General features: G+C 44.5%; 1 protein-coding gene across 2 annotated transcripts in view; it reads right to left on the minus strand.

Annotated features, from left to right (window-relative positions):
* Positions 1–24,975, minus strand: part of schip1 (schwannomin interacting protein 1) — a 40,770-nt gene that overhangs the window by 6,058 nt on the left and 9,737 nt on the right. Inside the window, exons 1-4 of one of the 2 annotated variants that reach the window (XM_062386490.1) lie at positions 11,799–12,165; positions 3,609–3,727; positions 2,305–2,422; positions 1,501–1,698 (exon numbers count right to left, since the gene is read on the minus strand). In XM_062386490.1, the coding sequence (XP_062242474.1) occupies positions 1,501–1,698; positions 2,305–2,422; positions 3,609–3,727; positions 11,799–11,915 (552 nt within the window). In that variant the 5' untranslated portion in view covers positions 11,916–12,165. Of the gene's footprint in view, positions 1–1,500; positions 1,699–2,304; positions 2,423–3,608; positions 3,728–11,798; positions 12,166–24,975 lie in introns of those variants that run through there. The other variant, XM_062386489.1, reaches the window with a different exon arrangement.

Genomic DNA, 24,975 nt, shown 5'->3' on the forward strand with positions numbered 1-24,975 from the left:
GCGGGGTCGTCATAATCTTCCTTCCTCTAAATGGGGGCAGGACAGACGCAGGGTGTGAGGAGAAGCTTCCTGCGACATCATCGCATCATATATATGACCTGCTAAACTCCTCAGTGCTCCTGTGTTACCAGCACACGACTCGCCTGTGTTCTCTTGCACTTTGACTAATGCACCACATGGTGAACATAACAAATATATTTCACATAGTGACAGGTGTTCTAAAACTACAAACAAGTAAATTCCCAAACTGAATATGTGTTGTTACTCGTCATATCTGGTGGTTTTCTGCTCCAAGAGTAATCTCACTCATCTTTATGATAAAAACAGTACTTTTATATTAGTTTCCATTACAGGTGACGTGTGATGAATAATCAATGTAATGTGCTGCCTTACCACTGGTATAAAGAATATCATAATTATTTCAGTTATAATCTCAGGGGCTAACTTCAACCTCTCGTCAGTGAATAAGTCCGTGTGGAGTTACTACAACTAAATGAGGCTTAATTGCTCTTTTTAGGCTTTAGGTGAAGCATTACTGAAAAGCAGATTGCATATACAAATATATATACATATATATTTTCATTATTTATTCTTTTTATTATTTGTGAAGTTTTATTTTGAGAATTTATTGTTATTGTCACCATGTATTTATACAGATGTATTTTCTTTACATCATATTTTCTTTGATGTGATGCCTATAGTTTCTAAATTAGTTAATTTGCTCATAAGCAGCTTAATATTAAATCAAAGCATTAAAAAAGAGAAGCCCTAAAGGCTGAAATAGAAAACAATAAGTAAAAAGAGGAAGGGAGTGTTTGCTATTAGCAAATATTACTATGCACCTTCTCTTTTAACAACGCTGTAACAGAAAAAAGTGTTGGACAGCATTGGTTGGTGTCATACGACTCTAAAACCTGTAAACTGACCAATCAGGTGACACCTTATACAGATATTAATGATGATCGTAAAACCTGTTTTAAAACAGCCACACGGGGGCAGAGGAAACAAGCTGTAGATGTAACACTAACATATTGTCACCTTTGGATTACTATGGTTAACTTGTTCACAACTAGCGAGCAGATGCTTTACACATATGGAGTTATGGTTCTGGCAACCACAGATGAATTTAAGTCCAGTAATCCCACTCTTCTCCATCAACTCGGAGGAAAACATCTGGCTTTTTAGCTGCCAGATGTTCCACTTTCTTCATCAGCCGGTCAATAACTATGTCGGCCTGTTGTTTGGTGCTGGATCAGCAGGAGAAAGACAACAGAGCTACAGCCTCCTGAGTCTGGTGATAGTTCCTCCTCATGGGATCCCCTTTCCTCACTATGAACTCCTCAGTCTTAAAAATAAAATCTTGAAACAGTGTCCTCCTTTTCCCCTAAGTGTAATTTTGTGTTGGACTTGTATTTACAATTTGATACCATTTGAACTGCCTTCGAACTACATGATAGCGAGGAAACAATCGAAGTGCAGCATTGGGTTTCTGGTACTTACCAGGTCGGCCACTGGGGACTTTTTACGATTCTGTTTCTCCACTTCCACCTGCATCTTGGCCATGGGCTTGGCCATCGCCAGGGCCATCTTCGCCTCGTCCTGCAGCTTCTTCTGTCGACTCACGAAGTCCATGTCCTCCAGGGACTCCGAGTCGTCCTCTGTGGTGTCCCTGTCTGAGTAGGATGAACTCTGCTTGGACTGCAGGAGGAGAAACGGCCAAGGTATGGCAGAGGTAGAATAAAACATGAAGAAGAGAGCGCAGGCGATAAGAAATGAGGGAGAAGAAAAAGGAAAGTAAAAAAGGAAGAGGCGAGAGGAAAAGAGAACACCAGGTCAGAGGATTCATGTTTATGTATTGTTATTATTTTTTTTCATATGTAGATTTCACCCACTGACGGGAACGTTATTGTACATCAGCTGGGACGAGAGCAGAGCGAAGACGAACATGTGAAGAGATGATAATTCTCTTTTTTTTTCCCCCTCCCCTCTCTTTCTGTTAAATTTGTCTCGGGCTGACAGGAGGTTAATGTGTTCAGTCATCCGTGGCCTCGGGTGAGCGTATTCCAATTCAGCTCTCATTTGCTGCCCGTGAATCGGCTAACAGGCCAGAAAACTTGAGAAAAGACTCTCACAAAGCAGCGAGAAGCACCAGCCATCGCTCTGATCCAGAGATATCTGCTCTCATTCTCCAGTCCCGCTCTTGTGTGGCGTCACATACATTTCATAGAAGATTTTTTTTCAAAGCAGTTTTAAGATATAAGTCAAATTTCTACAAGTATTGAATAGTTGGGCATCGGTGCGTACCATGGGGGACAGAGGCGTGTCCAGGCTGGTCTCCGTCTTGCTGTCATCTGCATCGCTGTCCTTGTCGCTGCCGCTGTCATTGACAAAACAAATCTGTAGGTTCATCCCGCTCTGCAGCCTGCGGGGGGAGACGGACAGAGACGGGTGGACACGGAGGGACAAGAGGTAATATGAGCATTAGAGTCCAGTCGTTTCAGTGTTCAGTGGATGCTTCTACGGTAACTGACTCGGACCGGGGGCCAGAACAGACAGCAACGTCAACAGCACTGCAGCTAATACAAAGCACTTAAGGTGAGTTCAACAGAGTGCTTTGTCTCAATGGAGGATTTAGAGTTCCATGAATGAATCTGTTCCAAAGTGAGTCAAAAAGAGGAATAAGCACCAAAAAGGAGATGAACTACAAGACAGGAGCTGCTCATCGTCAGAGCAGCACCAGCTGAACATAGAATAAGCAAGGGGTCGTGTTTTTAATCATCTCCCCCTCTTGTTTCCAATATGGATCGATCCAGGACGCCTCCATCCTGGTCCAATCTTGATGAAAGTGAGCGGTGGGGGTGTATTTGTGACACGGAGGAGCAGAGCAGAGCATCACTGGGTGTAGCTCCAGCCCACCGAGGATCAATAATCTGCTTATTCGATGCAGTAATTACAAACAGGGCTGATTGCTTACACCATATAGATCCAATCACTCCCAATTTAAATAGGACCTGAGCGTTCGATTTTGTTTTTCAGCATCGAAAAGTTCCCCGTAGCTTGAATGAAATGGATCAAGCCATTGAAGTTTCCACTGACTTTTTGTGCTGATGTTGGTTGTGACGTAGAGTTAGATTCTACATGATATAAAACTCAATATAAATCCAGAGCAGACGTACGAGTATCTATAATCAAGTATTATCTGTCTGCGATGACCTTCCTGGACACACAGCGTTTACAGGATGTCTGGTTCCAGTAAGGAACAGTGTAGGAGGCAGCAGCATTATGTCCAAATGTGGGAAGTCACAAGGGTTGATCACATGGCACAACTCCTCTCTGCTTCCTGTCACTCTTCCTCACTTTCTTTCTTGAATGGTGGCATTAACAGTAAATCGCTTTTATTTTTTTCCGTATAGAGGAAATTCAAGTTCTTTTGACATTTAACTACAGCTCTGTCAGGATTCATCTGTTGCGACGTATGGGGAAGCAAAACAAGCACAAGCAAAGCCGAAAATCTTGCTTTGCTTGTGCTTGTTTTAAACGTAGTTCCAGTTCCAGCTACCAGTGCTGTGTAATAAAAGATGTAATGTGGCATAGGTCAGAGGTCGTACCGTGAGGACAGGCTGGGCTTTCCGCTCTTGCTGCAGCTGGTGTAGATGCCGGGCCCATCGTCAAAGAAACTGCCCAGGGCCAACTTCTGCCTGATGGACTCCCTCTCATTCTTCTGGGCCTGAAACAGAAGATCAACAAGATTAACTCAATGCTTTCTAAACGCTCATTTCGATCATTAACGATGTGGTTCTCCATGAGGTCAGAGGTCAGGGAAGCGGGGATTAAACGTCTTCTTCAAAGACAACTGAAGCGAGTTGATGCTTGTTGTCATGGCACCTGAAATCCAGGTGCTTATATTTAGCCGCTGGCGTGTTGGATCACCCTGGCACCATCTCTCCCACATGACTCGCTGTGAGCACAAATAGAAACGCTGTTCCCCCCAGCACTTTCTCTCGGTCTAGATCACAAGTGCATTTATATTAATAGCAGCAAGCTCCTCTTAATTTGCACGAAGATGTTCTGCGTTATTTATCTAACCCTAACCCGATATGAAGTGATGCAAATAAAACATGTGAGATGTCTAAGCAGGGATCGTTAAGGCCCGACAGTACCGAAATCTACCAGCAGGTGCTGCTGTTCTCCCACACAAAGTAGGTCCTCTCATACAGGACAAGTTGACGTGTGGTGAGCGCCAAAGGAAAAGCAGCAATACTAGCAACACTTAAATATGCACAAATGCCCAAAATAAAATGATTCCAGAGGGACTCTCACTTGGCTTCCTCCCAATCCTGAATTAATAACTCAGCGCAGCCTCATGTTTGGCAGCACTTCACACACACACACACACACACACACACACACACACCAGCACCTGCTGAGAGCAGGTAAACACGTCCAACTGAGGCGCAAACAACTGAGACTGCACCTGATCAAATGGGAAGTGTTAAATCATCCAACACACTTTTCACACGTGCTCCTGTTGCACACAAGCATTGGAGCTTTTTGATCTTTTGTCATTTGGTCTTTTAAAACCTTCTGTGTGAAGAAGCTTTTGCACAAACAGCATAACACTGCAGAGCCACTTCCCTTCTTTACGTCATATGAAATCAATAAAGACAGGGAGACCGGAAATGGATGGAAAAGGAAGTTTAACATGGTGAGAGATACAATGAGGATTTGTGGAAGTGGAAGCAATAGAATAGATAACGAGGCCACGTTGTTGTCAAATGAGACCCATGGTATAACTCTAGAGGTGTCGTGGTGTCAGACAACAGAAAAACTGTTTTGTATTGATTGGTTAAAAACATTGTGCATTGACAACATTCAATTTGAGGTTTATTACATTGGATGAAGGGCTTTGAGAAAAATAAGATTTCCTTGCTAGTTCGGTTATTGGACATTTCTGCAAATATTGAGCAACAAGCCGGATCAAATAAACATAATTCCTCGTATCAAAATGTTTTGTGAGCTGGTGAAGTGGATGAAATTATTTTTGCAGAGGTTCAAATCCCTTTTTCGGGCCTTAGCGTGTTCTCCCCCGGTCCTGCCTGTTTTTTCCCCCCAGGTACTCCCAGGCTTCCTCCCACAGTCCACAGACATGCAGGGTTCAGTTTGATGAGAGACTCCAAGGCCCTGTTCAGACCTGGTATCATCCTGGATGTATTAACGTTCACACAGTGCTGACCACTTGTGTTTGTGTGTCTCTGTGTGTTGGCCCTGGGACACACTGGAGATCTATCCAGGGTGAACCCTCGCCTCTTGCCCAATGTCCCCTTGCAACCTTTCCAGTGGTTTAGACGATTTTGTGCACTATATTAAAAGTTGTTTCTAAAAGCAAAAGGTTGAGACACATCAACTCCTGCTTCACATCCAGCCAGAGACCTAATTTCCCTCTCCCCACCTCTATGTGTCCCATTTCGGATCCGTATGAAATAATAGAAAAATGCCCAAAGGAAGAAGAGGAGAGCAGAATAAAGGTGAGGAAGAAATTAGTAGAGCCAGCCTTAAAATCAAATCCATGCTTTCTCAAGCCTCACCAGTTGTTTCTCTCACTCTCTTGTTCTCACTGTCCCAAACTCCACTCACGTCCCTCTCCTTCCTTCTCAGTCCTCCGCCATCGAGCCATCTCTGTTGTTCATTCTCTTCTCCTCTCTCCAAATCGCTCACCGCACCCTCACCTCTCTCCCACTCGTTTTCTCAACCCTCTCGTCTCTCCTTCTTTTCCTCTCTTTCTGTCTGTCTCTCTTGACAATTGTGTGCAGGCGTTGGTGAGAGTGCCTTCACCAAGGACACATTAACATAATCCCACTCCACACAAGAGCCCGCAAGACGCACTTGGCACTGCCAGCACACACACACACAGGCATGTAGAGGTCTGGGCCTGGCACTGCTCCCTTAAGCAAGTGTGTGTGTGTGTGTGTGTTGAAAGATAGCCCGGGGAGTCAAGATGAACACACTTGAGAGCTTCAAAGGTGCAGCAGCAGCCTGTGCGGTGCAGTGCAGGTCAAACACATTCATGTTCACATACATCACCCACTACAATACAGCTGACACACTGTCAGTCAAGCTACTGCACCCGAGATGAAAGCAGCAGCCGCAGGTTCACTGAGCTCTGTTAACCGTTTTCTGCCTCTGCGTGGTTAAGGTTGAAAATCAACAGAACAGGAGGGCTGTGATGCGGACAAGTGGGAAGGAAGTGTGCCACAGGAAGTTGTGTTGCAGAACACAAAGTAATGGAACTACACCAGCATATCTGTTAGAGATCAGTGCGTTTGTAAATACTGATCATATCATGGACTATGATTACAACGGAACTGATGGATATACAAGACACCTACTCGCATTCTCCACCATTACTGACAATAACTCCTCATCCAGTGTCATTGCTGCTGCCTTCATCTCTATCAGACATTTTTCTTAGGTACAAATACTTTAAACATTGACAAACTTTATCCATTATGTTACAAACTGTTTCTTCTAATGTTTACAATGATGTAAAAACTGCTATTTTGCTGGTGTTCTCAGTTACACACGGCCAATCCAATACATTCCCACATGGCCACCGGTTCGCTCATCAGCCCGAAAGGACAAACTATTTGTTGCTTATTTAAAATACACACAGCTTTGCACAAACAATACAAATTGTTTGACGTGAGTTGTGAGAAAGTCAAATGTTTTTCTTATTAGTAAGACGGGTATTTGTTTGATTGCGCTTTGAGCTGCAAATAACAAGTATTTTCACTATTGATTCATCTGCTGATTATTTTTGTGATTTATTATTCAGTCCAAAAGAATGTCAGAAGGTTTTTGTCAGTTGCAAACTAGTCAAGATGCAACATCACGGATGGGATCAAGGGTTGAACGTTACATTCCGAAGAGTGAAAAAACTCCCCACAAGTGACTGGTCTGCAGCTGGATCAGCATAAAGGACTCTCTCTTCCCGATTCTCACACCCGCCTGACAACACAACTTTGAATGACTCATCATCTGTTAAACGACATGTCTGTGTGTGTCTGTGTGTGTGTGTGGGTGTGTGTGGGTTGGTGGGTGTGTTGTTTAAGGTGAGAAAGTCATCACAGTGGCCCCATAAACTATTTACGAACGTGAGGAAAACACCACTGAAAGGTTGAGGTGTGAGATGAGGAGCAAACACAAGTCCCTGCCTCTCTTTACTTATCTACAAATCCATTACTGGTAGCTCATCCTCTCTCTGATCTCATTATCTTTTTAAGATGTATTTTCTATTACATTCATCTCAATATGTACTTCCTCAATAAAGAGGGAATTATAGTATTTTTCTTTCTTGTAGAGGGAAATGAAAACCTTGCAGTTTCGGTTTTAAGTGAATTAGATGAAACCCCTTGCATGTCATTGGCTGAAAACACAAACTTTCTGCTGTTTTGATTGGCTCACGTACTAAAATGGTCATTATTGCAACCTTTTGTGTGTATTACTGAATAATGTTACTGAATGAGCTTTGTATAAATTACTTGCTGGCTCCTAAGGGAGAATAGAGAGCAAGATAACGAGCCAGCGAGGCCAATAAGGAGAGAGAGAGTCAGAGAGAGAGAGAGAGAGAGAGAGAGAGAGAGAGAGAGAGAGAGAGAGAGAGAGAGAGAGAGAGAGAGACTCCCTAACCACCCCATTCATTTCCTGGCCTTGAGCATGAGAGCCATCGCTGCCCAAATTAGATTGGGGGCGAACACAATTGGGCTAATTTGTGTTTTTCTTCAAATTCACCAGGCAATTTCCTCAGCAGAGAAAACCCTCATTGACAAAGACACTTTCTCCTCCACTCGACTCTACAGCCGAGGGGGGTTCAGCCTCCGCAGTGGACGGCAGGGCGCTTGTTCTGAGCCCTCAAATCTTCCTGGAAAATCTATATTAGAGGAATGAGTTGAATTAAATTATCTGCACTAACAAACCTCCCACATTCCCGCAGGTTTTTTTTCTATAGGCTAACGCAGACGTTTTACTGGTATTTACTACGGGGCTGGAACGTAAAGTTTAAGAAAATATCCCGAGCAACTGACTCGGACGTTAATGTTCTCAAATCCTTTTTGTAAAATGTCAGGAAAATGCCTGAAGCTCAGTGCATGTCTGAAAGCAGCTGCTAATTTCAGGCTCTTTTTTTTTTTGTACTTACTGTTTCTATAAAGTGAGACCCTTTATTTATAACTCCCTAAATTTAGTAATATTTCTTTTTCCCTCCATTTTTCACCACACGCTCTCCCCACTGTTCTGCACAATGCAGGCTTTTTCGCCAACCAAGACCTCACTCCCTGGCTGGAGACAAGAACCCACTGTTCACACACACACACACACACACACACACACACACACACACACACACACACACACACACACACACACACACACACACACACACACACACACACACACACACACACACACACACACACACACACACACACACACACACACACACACACACACACACACACACACACACACACACACACACACACACACACACACACACACACACACACACACACACACACACACACACACACACACACACACACACACACACACACACACACACACACACACACACACACACACACACACACACACACACACACACACACACACACACACACACACACACACACACACACACACACACACACACACACACACACACACACACACACACACACACACACACACACACACACACACACACACACACACACACACACACACACACACACACACACACACACACACACACACACACACACACACACACACACACACACACACACACACACACACACACACACACACACACACACACACACACACACACACACACACACACACACACACACACACACACACACACACACACACACACACACACACACACACACACACACACACACACACACACACACACACACACACACACACACACACACACACACACACACACACACACACACACACACACACACACACACACACACACACACACACACACACACACACACACACACACACACACACACACACACACACACACACACACACACACACACACACACACACACACACACACACACACACACACACACACACACACACACACACACACACACACACACACACACACACACACACACACACACACACACACACACACACACACACACACACACACACACACACACACACACACACACACACACACACACACACACACACACACACACACACACACACACACACACACACACAGAAATACCAGGTCTCGTGAACACAGGCTACGTTTCTTTTTAAGCAGAAAGCATTAGATTACAAGCACACCTGTATAAGACCAAATGTGTTCTAGAATAAACTGAAGCTATTCATAGAGGAATGGTTGTGCTGTGTGTGGGTCTGTGTGTTGCTGTGTGCGGTGTTGAGAAACCAAACAGAAACAGCTTCACCTCTGATATATTTCCAAGGCCTGACAGCGAGCTGCTGCTGAGCTCACAGCTCTGCAAACAGATACAAGGTCACTGTGTCTCCTCTGGAGTGTGTTGTGACTGCGCTGTGTAACCTCACAGCTCAAACAGATGTTCTCCAGTTCTTACGTTGAACCAATCTGCACATGTACACGTCTTAAATTAGAGTCTTCAGTCGCCATATGCACCGTTTGAAGGAACAGATCGACGTTTTGGGGGATTATTTGTTAAAAAGTACCAAAACTGAAGTTTGATGAACTGTGAGGATACAACTCCAGGAAGGCGAATAAAGGCTGGATTTTGTTTTCCCTCGACAGAGCCAGGAAAGTGGTTTACCCCTGTTTCCACTCTGACTTGGATCAGACATAGGTGTCACTCCTCTTTTTAGGCGGCTGTGGCTCAGGAGATAGAGCGTGTCGTCCACCAATTAGAAGGATAGTGGTTCGATCCCGGCTCATCCAGCCTGCATGCTGAAGTTAGGCAAGACACTGAACCCTAAACTGCCGGTAATGGCTGTGCTGGCACTTTGTCAATGATCTGTACAGTCATAAAATAGGCCCACACATACAATACCACTTCAGTTTGTTTTCCTTTCAGCAAGAACACATAGAAAAGTATTGACTAATTCTTCAAATGGCACATATGCTGACTGAAGACTATATTTTAAGTTATAGACGGGTGAAAATCTGGTTAAATCTGAGCATGCGGAAACATGTGTGATAGAAGGAGCAGTGAATATGTGTGTGATGAGTGAATGTGATTTATTTGTGACACTTTGAGTCGTCAATAAGACTAGAAAGTACTAAAAGCACTATAGTACTGTAGTCAGGTAACCAATCCTCTGATCTGAATCTTATATTTCCAAAATAGGCCAACTATTACCAATAATAAGTCTGTATCTTGTCTTCGAAGGCTAAAACCGTCCGTTCGAATGTGTGAGACGGATCTCTCCTCTTCTGCTATCTGAGACCTGTCTGTCTGGGCAGAGCACACATTCCATCCCAGATAAACGACCTGACCTCTGACCCCTCATGCAGTTCAGCCGTAGGTCAGTGCCAGGCTGCTCCTGTCACTCAGATTGCGAGAGAACGACTCAGCATGTGGGTAGAGAGCTGCATATGAGTGTTTGTGTGTGTGTCTATGTGTTTGTATGTGGTGGTTGGAAAGAATAGGGGGAGGGTTGCAGTGGGATAAAGGGAAAGAATAAAGAAACCAGGAGAGGATTACAAAGGAAGGGAGGAGAGATGGGGAGCATGAAGTGGGTTTAGACAGGACAATGGGTCACCAAGTGACATTTGAGCTTCTCTCCACAAGGCAAGACTCGGAATTTGTGGGAATCTGCTTTTTCTCCGAGCAGAATGAAGCAGATTTGAGAAGAAAAGCCTGGTTACTCACACCATGAGGTCATAGCTTTGCCCCAAATATCTGAGCACTGCAATACCCACACACATCACGCATAACATCAGCCTTAGTCTAGAAACACCCTTTTGGGATTTCTTGCAGAGAGAACATTGTTTCTTCAGCTGTCTGTTTTAGATGGGTTAGGAACCAGCAGCAGGCTAGTTTAGCTTAGCTTAGCATAAAGAGGAGGAACACAGGGTAACAGCCAGTCTGCCAGTCCCAAAGTAAACAAACAAGTGTAGCCAAGAGTTCCAGCCAGATGACCCCAGGACACGAGGAGGACATTTAAAAAGTGGGCCAAGGTTTTGAGGAGAGACCTTGAGAGGTGGTGAGAAATGACAGGCGTCTGTATGATGTTACTTCACCAGAGCTCCAGGACAAACAGACGCTTTTGGCTCTTTCTTAACATGATCACAACCTCCTCCACGCCACGAAAAGTGTTCTTATTAGAAACTCTCGACTGCGCTGCCCTCTAGTGGATGCATTGCTTAACAACCAGACACGTGGATGACTGCATCATCTGAAATGCATGCATCTAATTTTTCATACGTAAAGACATGAGTCAATGTCTTTATGGATAAATGAATCTTTATACTTAAACTGTGAAAGTAAAAACTAACATGTCACAGGGTTAAGGCTGGTAAAGTGCTGGTAGAACCTTTCCAGGTTACCAAGCTACTGAGTTTTGCTGGAGCTAGCCCCGGCTTCCGGCCAAGAAATAGTCCAACACGTAACACATTTTTGGAGCTGGTAGTTTAATTCGATTTTTGCTTGGATATAGTCAGACCCCAGCATGCTTTGGATTCAATAAATTAATAAATAAGAACTGGATCATGGACTCAGACACAAAAACACGACATGGCCCTTTACCTCTTTGTAGTCATCGCTGAGGTAGAGACTGGACGCTTGCCTGATGACATCATCCACTCCACCACATCCATCCATATTATCCAGCGCCTCCCTCATTGCTCCCTCCCTCTCTGTCATCCTGTCCTTTCCTGTTCTACTCCCCAGTCATTGGCTCGGTCCACACCGACTCTTGAGGTTGGGACCAGTCAGTGCACATCATCCTCCCAGTCAAAAATCTTCTCCTCTCCTGCCTTATCTCCCTCTAACATGCTGTGACACCATTTCTCTTTCGCTTCCCTGCACTTTCTGACTACTACTTCTCGGTAGGACCGCTGCCTCTCCCACAGGACTGGTGAAAGCACAATGGTCAGAGGTAAGTGCTCTCTGGGCCCTCCCTACCTTCCACCCTCTGGACAGGGCGGCCTCTCACAGCCAGGGAGAGCAGCAGGGAGGAGGGAGACGAGAAACTCACCCTGGTGTTTTTTTCTCTGGTTTAACGCCCTGACGTGAGGACAGCAGCTGCTTACCGCCAGTTTGTAAACACACACCTCAGCAATGGGATAGCAATACTGTCCGAGTGTGTCTGGTGTGTGTGTTAATACTGTGTGAGCCCATGTGTGTGTGGTTAGATGACACATGTGTGTGTGTGTTAATGCTGTGTGAGCCCATGTGTGGGTTTTCCTGACTCCTGGTGTCTTCAATCTCTTGGATTCTATCTGTCCCATTCATTCTCTTGCTTCCAAACCCTTTTATCCAGAATGGTTTTGTTTGTGTTCGTGAAAGAGAGATTATCTTAAAATGTTTTTTAAGAGGGGGAAATTATATTTGGTGTTAATGTAACAGAGGAGGTGCTGTGCTCTCTTCCTGCTAAGGTAAAAACAGTCTGGACTCCAAAGCCATCAGCCCCGGCCAGCTGAATAAACTCTGACAGAGCACAATGGGCCATTAGTCTGGCACACACATGCTCACACAGACACACACAGACACACTTACACACACCCTCTCACATGCACAGATATTTCCTGTGCCATGAAACGGTGACTTACATTCTCAATCTCTCCATGCGTGGTGCGCACTGATCTCATCTTTGAGACACGCTATCGACCCATGAATCATGTATTTGTCATAACCGCCCAGACAGAAAATGATATCCACATATGGCAGCAGAATATGACACTGCAGGGGAACATTACTTCACACTAACACACACACACAGACACACACACACACACACACACACACACACACACACACAGACACACACGTTAAAAATAAGGCACTACAAGGAATTAGAAGACCATCAGCATGTTGACGTGGAAATAAGCACATAATTCATTTGAAGCAAAACAAAGCATTAAATGGAATTGAAATTTGCAACTGATGATTATTTGTATTAATTGATGTTTCTGTTTAGAACTTAATTCATTAATATTAACTAAGGATTGTTACCATTTGTGACAGTATATAAAACAGAGACAAGTAAATTCATGTACTAATGAAATAAAAGAATAAAAAATAATAATTTCAGCAGCATTGTTCACTTGTTTTATGTCAGCTCAGCTTGATAGAGTCTACTGGGTTTAGAGCTCATGTTTCTCTATTCTGCTCTACGTACACACACACAGACACACACACACATGCACACAAACACACACACACACACACACACACACACACACACACACACACACACACACACACACACACACACACACACACACACACACACACACACACACACACACACACACACACACACACACACACACACACACACACACACACACACACACACACATACACACACACACACTGAGCAGAGAAAGGTTGGCATCTCATTAAGTTAAGTGCAATAAAAGCCTTCCTGTGAGATAAATCCCTCTAAAACCAAAGATGGACAGAGTTCGACCCCAAACGCTTGAAGGGGGGACAAAATTAAATTAGATTTATTATCACTCAACAGTCTTCACTTTAATTTACGGAGCCATCCTAAATTACCATTTTATTTATCATCACTTTTCACCTATTCCCTGAAGAGATGAAAAACGCTTATTAAGAATCCCTCGAACAACAAAATTGTATCTGTATAGCAGTTAGAGGCTAGTTTATTTAAAAGACAGACGAGAAGTATAAAACGATTATTAAAAAATTATCCAATTTCCATTTGTAAATACTAACGAATATAAAAGATAGAAAAATGGATCATGGAAAGTCATTATTTTTAATCATAAAAGTAAAGATTTGGTACTGAAACTCAGGTATTACAGTGGTATTGATTTCAATCACTACACACGTTACCTTGTTAGTAGAGAGATTTCTCTCAAATTTTATTTCTTATTAATTATTATTATCTCTTTGATTGTTCATTTTCCTTTTACCCTAGCCTACAATTAACCTTCAAATGTTGTTATTACTATGATTTTGTAATTTCCCAGGTTATCCCTTGTTAAAAGCTATAATCCAATGAACACACAGTTTAGGAAAAATGTTGGAATGAAACATAGGATTTCTGTGAAGTGACAGAAACACACAAGAGTTTAAACCTGACCTCATTCTGTGGGAAATCTGGTTAATATTTGAAGCACTATTTTTTCCTTTTTTTCTGAAGCATCTCTCTGCATTGGGAGGGTTTCACAAGATTAATCTTTCTAAACAGTCGGGGATCTAAATGGAAGACAGGGATATGAGATTAAAAAAATAAAATGGCCAAGGACAAAGGGATTCATCAGAGATGAGAGAAGAAAGATGAGAAGACAAGAGAATACCAAGTGATTCTGATAAACACGAGTCACCCTCATCTGTTTAACTCTGCTGAGAGAGAGACAGAGACGAGAATAACTTCACAGATGAAGATAGTTGGGGAATAATGCATTTGCATGATAACATCAAGAGCATTTCAACACATGTGCACGCCAACGCATGCACACACACAAACACACACACACACACACACACAAACACACACACACACACACACACAAATGCATTGATGAATAGAATAAATAAAGAAATAGGAAGTGGGTTTGAGTCGGTGTTGATCCCTAAGGATTATGGGTAGAGTAAGCGAATTGTCTGGCTGCCTCCTAAATACACCCACACATGGACGGCTGCTGCTGCCGTGGACAATACAGACACCACACACACACACACACACAAACACGCACAGTTAGTCGTGAGTGTGTGCAGCCCGTTTCGTCCTAAGCGGGGGGGGGGGGGGGTAGACTAGGCCCCTCTGAATCTCGGCTTCATTACTAAGTCTGACTTCATAGTGAAGGTGAAGTCACCACTGTTTCAAATGGGATTTACCTGCGCTGCAGATGCAGAGGGAATCTACAAACACACACAAACCCACCCACACACACACACACACACACTCACACAAACAAAGGTTTAAGCAGCTACCCATATTAGGACTTTGTATTGACCTTGATTCATCGTAGACCAAATTTTACTTGGACCCTAACCATGACCAATTCAAACCTAACCCGAACCTTCACTTAACCATAATTACAATTGTCTCTTTTTTTAACCTAAATCTGGTAATTTCAATGATTGACTGATGATTCGCTCCGTTAGGACCAGGCAGTGGTCCCCATGAGGTCACTGGTCCTGACATGTTCCTTGTAATACTGGGAAAGGCCCTAGAGAGGTAACACAAATGGGTATACACATAGACACACACACAGGTCGGTGTGGTGGCTTGACTGTCCGGTCAGCTGAGTGAGTGAGCGAGTGTGTGAGAGAGAGACACACACACACACACACACACAGAATGGCTTATTGTTCCAAGTGAACAGAGGGTGACTGTGGGAGAGAAGGTTCCTGGCACCTCCTGTAAGCCTCGGATCCAAGGCCAATGGCACTGTGTGTGTGTGTCTGTGTGTGTTTGTGTGTGTTTGCGCATGAGCATATTGATACGAACGCACCTACACTCACGGTGCACTCGCTCTTTTTTATGACACCCACTCCACGTTTGTTTGTACATTCAATCTCTGCAAACAATCACATTATACTTTAAAGTGTGTGTGTGTGTGTCTGTGTGCTCGTGTGATGCTGTACAACCACAGCACGTTTACTGACACAGATGAAGGGAATGTTGAATCTTATTTTGGAAAGAGGAGGAAAAGAAAAGGGGGCTGCTGCCATAGCAACGTGGTTAGAATTTCTCCATGGCGATGGCTCTGTGTTCCAAACAAATTGGTCTGTGAGAGAGGAGCACAGGGCGTCCCATCGGGAAGTCCACCGGCCCACACAGAGGCCAGCGCTGGACGGAGCTGATGTCTCTGACAGGTTGTATCGAATAAAAGAAAAGTGTATACGCTTGTGTAACATGAGAAACAGAGGATTGCTGGGGCGAGACACAAACCAGTTGCAGTCCTATAACTTTAGAAACTGCAGTTCTGACTCATTTTATTTGGGCGGGTACTAAGACACACCAACGTTCCTCCCTACATAGATTAACACGGTCGGCCTAAATATGACCTAAATCTACCTAAAGCAAAAAGATCACATTTGGCTCAATGTTCGTTGGAGAAAGATATTTTTTTAAATATAATGTCCTCTCTCGTGTGGTCTCTGTTTGTTAATTACAGAGTAACTGGTTCAAGGCTACAATTTCTATTGTAAAGTTAGTGCTTACTTGTTTTATTACCTCCGCAATGGAGATTATTATCCCCCCAGTCCCAGTTTGTTGGCTGGTTTTAAGTACAAATCGAGAAAAGATGTGGTATGAGTCAGGGAAGAACCCATTACATTTGGATCTAGAAGTTAAGGGGACTGGTATTCTAGTATGAAAGTGAAATGAGAAGACTCGTGTTTATGTGTTTGTGAGGTAGGAGCTGCAGATGGGACATGTTTGGTGTTTCCTGGCAAACTAGAGGCGTTCATATTGTCTGCGATCCCCCATTGTGGTTTTATTATTCAGCCCATATCGATTAACTCTGTCATTCTAGCGCGATCCATCAGACACATCTACTGTACTGCTGCTCCTCATTCATTATTCATCAGGCCACACCTCATATTCTGTTACACAGACACTGGAGCTCTTCTTCACCCTTCTCCAGTCTAGCGTAGAACAAAACGCTTGTAGGCACATATGCACAACACACAGTCAGTATAATTGGGTCCGCAAGTCTGAGACCACTTTTCCGACCCCACTTAACCCACACAGACTCTGTGCGTGACAGGATCCGCGATTCATTTTAGAGTTCGCAGGCCTCGGCAAGCTGACAGTTTACGTACGGCCGGAGATGACGCTCTGGGGCCAAGCTGATAAATCTCCCCATCACCCTTCTTCATCCTCTTTGTCCGACAGCAATACGGCAGGATTTATAGATTTGCATGAGAATCTGAAAACAGGATGACATACGATGCCTCCAGTAAACACGCGGAGGAACAGCGTGCTTTGAGCTCACTTAGGCACTTAATGAAATGAGGCGCGAGCATCACGGCGAAGGAGACGGCCTCAGCAGACGATTGGTTGACTTCAGATGCTCTTTTTGGCCTCGTGGTTAATTTGCAAAACCGACGGGGTTTAAATCGATAGGTGGTTTGGGTTAACTGTGGGTCAATTGGTTGAATTACAGCTTTTTCCGCAGGTCAGCTTGCGATTTAATTGGCCAATGGATTCTTACATTAGATGAAAGCCTGCCTCCGACATTATGGGAGGAACAAGGGAGCAATGCCTTCCCCCCCCCCAGTCTTCTGTCATTTCTCCTCTACTTTGCGTTGAACCATCAAAAGCCAAGGCCAGACGGACCACACCTTAACTAGAGCAGCCGAAAACAACAAACGCAGATACACCCCAAGACATGGACTGTCCCAGGAGACACACCGAGACACAGGGACTACACCTCGCTCGTTTTTCCACTTAATCTGTGCACTCCTGGTCCATTTCATCCCCTCATTAAACCGCTCACTCACTCGCTTCCTCTCCTCTCTCCTTTCCCCCATGGCCCTTTGCTACTTTTCATCCTTGGGTGTGTGCATGTGTGTGTGTATATATGTGTGTGTGTGTGTGTGTGGGGTTTATCTGCGTGTGAGGGGCGCTGTCTGCCTGCCGGTTGCCAGGTTACCAGTCTAATTGAGGGGCCCCTGGAGAGTTGCTGTTATCAGAGGCTGAACCCTCGGTTCCACTCAACGCTCTCTCATTCTTTTCCGTATTTCACTCCATCTATCATTTCTGGTACATCCCTTGTGTCAGAGCCATGTCATGCTTTTTAATTGAGCAATTTTATGAAAATGTTCCTTCCTTTCTCACTTTTCTCTTTCTCCTTGTTTCTCAACCTCATGCTTTGGTTTCCCTTCTTCTGCTTCATCTCCGTCTCCAGTTGCCCCTTCGGCGTCACTTTCCTCAGCTTATCGGCTTCTCTCTCCCTCCTCATGCTGCCATTTCTCTGCTGTCGCCCCATCTAGATTTTTATCTACCACAAGAACATGGCAGGAAATCCTTATCCTGTTACACAACTGCTCCCTCGTTCACACAAGCACAAATCCACCACCCTGACATGCAAATACAAATATGTGGAGCTTGCAGGATCGGCACAGAGGTTTTGCTAAATTCTCCTCTTTTCTTTGGGTTTCCGACAGCTGATATTCCAAATCAGAGCCGACCTCAGGGGAATTTAGAGTTTCTATAAACCTAATCTAAGAGTTAGGAGGGTGTGCACGGAATTGATAAGAAATGGTTGTTTGTAAATGTTTAGAATTCCAGAAAGTCGGTCAACTAATTGGAAATCCAGCTGAAGAAAAAACAGAAACACATCAATCAGACTCCATTTAATCCCGAAAGTAGATTTAACGGTTGAATGTAAAAATAAAACTCTCAGGTTTCCTGCTGCACGTTGATGAGACACGTTAAGTACGCCCACAAGGCCATTCCATCTCTCCAGAACTCCCATGTTTCCTTCATGTCATCACTTCCTCCCTCCATCAAAGAAGCTCCATCCTTCCCCCTCAATGCCTCCCCCGACATATTCAGCTCATATCAGTTTGCCTTTCATCCGTCTCCCCTGCTTTTCTCCCCCCCATCCCTCTCCATCTCCACTGCATTGCAGACTTTCCTCCCCTTGGCGGAGCAGGTTATAAGAAGAGCAGATCTACAGCTGTGTTGCTCTCGCTTTCTTTTTAATCACGACTGCCTCGTTACTCCCTATTCCTCGTTAGATAAAGTGGGACGCTGCTGTCGCATGTGCCACAAGAATGACACACTCGTAAACACACACGTACACAGCCCTGCAAGCAGCCATTCCAATTCTCTCGCAACCTAAACTGAATAAGATGCCTCCTCAGCAGGAAAAGCACAGCCTGGAATGCATTTGTACACACACACTGTTCAGCGGTGACACGACTCATGCCTCCTTGACAGGGATTGATGAAGGTGGAGGAGGAGGAGGTGGAGGAGGACATTACTCCCTCGAGTCAAGTGCTCTCTTAGCAACCGGCAAGACATCAGATTCACAGCACAATCACATACAGACAGAACTCCGAGGCTCGGCAATAACACAACCTAGTTTCAACTTGATGCTCAAGGACTCACGTTAAACTGAATGAAATAAATAAATATTCACACAAACAGTAGAGTAACAGCAAGGATATCATCTTATAGGGTATAGGGTATTGCTTGTAAAAACTGACAAATAAACAATTAGACTATGCAACATGTCCTTCATCTCTCAGAAGTACCTTGTAAGAACAGTTCTCCTGGTGGACCATCCTTCACAGCATCCTACAGCTGAGCTGGCTGAGCTGGGGGGAACAGGAGTGGGACTGGGAGAAGATTCCCAGCCCTGCGGTGGTATTCCAGCAGTGACGAGAGGAGAGGAGGCGAGGAAGGGGGGCGAGGGGGGGATCCCACCACCCTGATCCCTGATACGATCTACAAATCGGTTCTCCTGCTTGTCTCTCCAGTCAGTTCACTCCTTCACCTGCTCTCTACTTTTTAAAATCTATCTTTTCCTGCCTGTGTTTTTGCGGTCTGTCTGTAAAGGCAGGGTTCGATCTCTGCTTCCCCAAAGCTGAAAAGAGGGAGGGCAGTGACTGGAGGAGGGCTGTGAGAACGAGAGGGAGAGAGAGAGAGAGAAGCAGAGAGGGGAGGGAGGTGGAGCGGTGAAACGCAGAGCACACTCCCGCTCGCCTCTCTCCGTCTGGTTCGGGCTGAAGAGGGGGAGGAGCTGTCGGGCTGAGTGTGTGCAGAGACGGCCAGTAGGGGAGAGGGGATGGTGGAACCAGGAGGGAGGGATTGAGAGAGAGAGCGTGTGGGCAGTGTGGGTCAGGGTCGAGATGTCAATCTGCTGTTTCGGATGGAGTCGTGCCAGACAGAGCGGGGAGGGAGAAGGGCGGAGGAATGACTTTCATACCGTCATCTTTATCTTAATCTCTTTCTGTGCCGCATGAACGGTCAAAGACAGGATGCCTCAACACTGTAAAACTCTAAAAGCTGACACATGGCTGGTATCAAAACTGGAATACGTTTTTAGGAGAAATTTTAACCCCTGAGTTTAGAGTTTGGTTGCACTGTTTTGCACAGTATATGTCTTTGTCTGATTATAATCCCATAGTGGCAGATGGCCGCTCTATAATCCGAACGCAGGCAAACATACTCAGTTAATCGTCCCCTTCTCCATCTCGCCGTCCCAACTCATTTCTGGGAGAAATCCCTTTGTTTACTGCTCTGTCCATTCTTTCTGATCTCACTGAGATGTGAACATCTTTCCTGAAGTCCTTGTTTTGGCCAACGAACAGTCCAAGACCAAATCCATCACAAATGTTTTCATGCAAAAATGTATTTTGACAAGTCCCCCTTTTCCTCCTCATTCAAGCCGTGAAACAGATTCTGCACAAGAACGTGGACGATGTGACATCCAGCTGCCGTTATCTCATACATCTGTTCCGGCTTTCTTTTTCGTCATTTCTTATTTTGGTAAAGCAGCTATTGCTTGTGTTATCTCATTCCTCCTCTCAGGCCAAATCTCTCTATCTGATATTGATCTCTGTTGGGTGACGCTGCTTCCCCCCGATAAGACCACTCTTGGGTTTAATGAGCTGGAAGTGGATCGATGAACTCCCCGCTCTGATCTCCCCCGCTCAACCCCGCACATCGCTGGCTATGGTTTGGTCCTCTATGTGGGCACAGGCGGGGGCAGACTGGAACATTATCCATCCTGTTACTAACCTTGGATATACTTATCTGTGCATGACACTGACCTGTGATGAATTTCACTGTTTTCCTTTCAGTGAAAGCAAAGCAACTGGGAATTAATTATTATGCTGAGGTTACAGGCATAAGAAAGAGGCAGTAAAGCCAAGCTAGAAATAGACGATAAAGAATAGTCAAAGACATAGATATTCAAGGGATCCTAATTGTTAATACTTTAAGCAATTACCCGAGTGTATTCAGGAAAACAAGGTTTTATTGCTATGAATCCGAGTACTTTCTATAATGATCAACAAAGTCTTAGAAAAACACAGATTTGGGGCATATGTTGTTGATCGAGGATGGAATACAGCCCAATCCCATGCTGATCCCACCAACAGCAACCGGACATGGAGACTCTTAGATCTGGAGCCATGTATAGACTCAGATGTAGTGTCTCTCAGGGTGTTTGTATAATTTAGGTGAAGTGGGTGTCCCCGCATCTGTCTCCCAAACCCAATAATCCGACAAGCCGACCACTTCATGCAGACATTGGTCGGATGTGCTGAGGTGGGCAAGTCAACAGTTTGAACTTGTTTTTTGATTTAAAACATAATTTCAATGCTTTTTCTTAATTTTTGTGTGAACCCAAATGTCCTCCTTCCATTCATTGTCTTCTGCTTATCTGAGATCAGGTTGTGTTTTCCAGCTCTTCCTGGCGGATCCCTTACCAAGCCTGATTTGGATATAGACTGTAGTCCATCTCAACTGGCCACTTTGGATGTGAAGGAGCAGCGGTTCTACTCCGAGCTTCCCACAGATGTCTCTAAGTAGATCTTTTTAAGTTTACCTTGGCCTGGTAGTCTACACGAGTGAGGAATATTAAAATTGAGGCCAATACGTGTTGTGTTAATGAGCCATTGATCTGATGTAGATCCAGTTTTAGGACCTTTTCAACTTCAAGCTCACTAAAGCCTTGATGCTTCTCCGTCCTGAATACAAATGAATCCTCCTGAGTTCCCGCTCACTCAGTGCACATGCATACACATACACAGGAGCAGAAACAAACTTTGATGTCCTACATCTGTGAGCAGTGCTTTGAGAAAATAAGCTCCAGCTATCCCCCTTTCCTCCCCACCATCACCATGGCAGCAGTCAAGTCTGAAGGCCCCCCCCTGCTGACCTTCACATGGTTGTCAAGGTTACAATCTGAGTCACAGCCCAGGTGGAGGCAGAGAGAGAGACGGCACATCTTTATCCTCACCAGAAAAAGAAAACAATATCCTAGAATAGCCAGATTGAACTGTGTGTAGCCCCTGATTCTCAAATTACATGTGTGCTTTTAACAGCTCACACAAAAACAGTCACGGCAAGCACAACAACTCTGATTATGTAAGTGGCCTATATCAGCACAACGACAATTCAAAACAGACTGTTAACTGAAATAGACGAAGAGGCCTCCTACATACAGGGCTACATTATGATATGTTCCTGTGAGCTGGGTGGTGGAGATAGGAAGGATCCAAGAACTAATAGAGCAAAAAGTATGTTTATTCAGAATACTTAAGTAGTTTTTCAGGTATCTGAATTTGACCAACCACACCAAGGCAATTTCCTGTATGTGCAAATATACATGGCAATAAAAAGAATTCAGATTCTGATTCTGAGTAGATTCATTTCAGGTAATTTTCACTGGCTGCAATTGTGCCATGGGTCAAATGAGTGAGATCTTCCTCCTCCAGTGCTAAAACAGGAGGGGATTTCTGCAAACCGTGGCTTTATGCTAAAATAGGCGACAGCAAGAAGCTTATTCTAATAATAAATTTCCGCTGTAGTGAGTAATTTATTAGTAGGGGAAAAGTGCTGCTACTATGTCATTTTAGTTCTGCTATGTGGGCACACAGTATTTATAGTGTAAACTGAAATAATGGCTACCCAATCATATGTCACTGACAATACAGTGATTAACATGGTGATTCACTCTCTTGTAACTAGTGGGTTACAGACAGAGAGAGAGAGAGAGAGAGAGAGAGAGAGAGAGCTGGAAATGATACTGTAGGTGGTAAATAATGTTCTGAAGCAGCTCATGGAAAAGAGATGAATCCCAGCCATTCTGTGACGCCTCCTCCCCGCCGCTGACTAGCAGCTCGCACTCTCTCCTTTCAGCCTGTGAACCATATACCCCTCCTCTCTCTCTCTCTGGCCTTTCAGTGCAACTACATTTGCTTCCCCTTCACAACAACCCCCCCCCCCCACACACACACACAAACACCGTCTCTTTCTCTTTTCCTGCCGCCCTCTCTGTCTCAGCAGGAAAAAGGGGAGCACAGATGCTTTTAGCGACCTGACATTTTGTGCCGCCGTAAAAACACTGCATAGCGAAGCAGGTTGGCTCAGTGTGAGGGCTGGATTCTGGCAGTAATGAGCTCGCCCTGACAGCGAGGAACTGATGTGGAAGGCCTGGGAGTTAAAGCATGCGTGTGTGTGTCTGTGTGGGTGTGCGTGTGTGTCTGTGTGTGTGTGTGTGTGTGGGCGTGCTCGTTCTTATGATCAGCCACCAGAGATTTTTTCTAACGAGGACTTTACGGCTACAGTTGGTGGGTGAAGGACTGAGCATGTGTCCCAGCGAATGTGTATGCCAACTGATTAAATAACTAACTGACAAGCAGTTACACTTGTGCAATATCACAGTCCATTGTGGAACAGTGGAGTGAGCCACAGTGAATGGTGAGGAGTTGATATTAACAAGATCTTTTATTCATAATCTCAACACTAATAATTTACAAGGAAAAGGAAACATTCCCCTGATGCGAGTCCCTCAGATGTGATTATTTATTGCTTTTGTGCGTCTTATTTTGGGGGATTTGAACTGTTGATTAGACAAGACAAGCAAGGTTAGGATGTCATCTCAGACCAAGGAAATTGAAACCGGTCTTTATCTCTATTTTTTCTGATATTTTAGACAATTAATGATCAAGAAAAGGATCATTACTGAAGCCCTGTGTTGTGGGTTTGTGAAAAATGTGTTCTGTTCTCGATAGCAACAGATGAAGCTCTGCATGACCTGGCACTCGTCTCTCTCTCGGTCTGTCATGCACACATACACACACACGCTTGCACACACACACACACACACACATAAGAGAGCTTAGATAACACCGAGTCTGAAACCCAGAGACAAAAATACTATTGGTTTGTTTGGATTTGTGTGGGTGCGTGGATATGATATAAATACACTGTGTATTATTATACAGACTATAGGTTCACACCAGTCCAACACACACGCACACACACACACACCCCATCTATAATTAGGTACAGAGAATAACAGTGTTTCAGGTTTCAGCTACAACCAAATGAACACCCATGTCAAAGCAAACACACACACACACACACACACACATACACACACACACACACACACACACATACACAGGCCGCAGTCTGTGTGTCTGCCTTTAGTTCTCCTGCAGGATGATGGATAGGAGTTTAAAAAATCCTTCACTGCTTGGAAAACATAAACCCTCTCCTGTCTCTCATTTTCAATATCCACCTCTCTCTTCTTTTTGTTGCCGTCTCGCAATAAACCTTGTTCTTTTTTATCTCCTCCGGCCCCATCACTTATAAAACCGGTCTGCGAGCAAGTGAGTGTTTGTGTGTGTGTGTGTATTTGGCTGTGCTCCGTAGTGACTGTGCAGTATAAGGACTGACACAAAGCTATAACATTAGAGGCCGTCTCCTCGCTGCTACATAAATCCCCATTTCCCCCACAGCACGCTCTGCCACTCACAGCCTGTGCCCCTCTTTGATAGTTTTCATAGGGTGGAGAGGGGGGGAAACGGGCAGAGGGGGGGTGAAATGGTCTCCTGCTGTATTTGGGCTGTGGGAGAACATTAGGCTATAATGCTCCCTGACAGCTTGAGGAAGAGGACAATTATCAGGGAACGGGAGAGGGGATGGTAGTGAAGGACGGGGGATGTCTGGAAGAGAGGGAACAAGGAGAGAAGAAAAGAAAAGGAGTGGAAAAAAGCGGAGATTTGCGAAATAAGTTGGTATGAGCCTAAG

Source organism: Platichthys flesus, chromosome 4 (genome assembly GCF_949316205.1).
Source record: "Platichthys flesus chromosome 4, fPlaFle2.1, whole genome shotgun sequence".
Taxonomy (NCBI): domain Eukaryota; kingdom Metazoa; phylum Chordata; class Actinopteri; order Pleuronectiformes; family Pleuronectidae; genus Platichthys; species Platichthys flesus.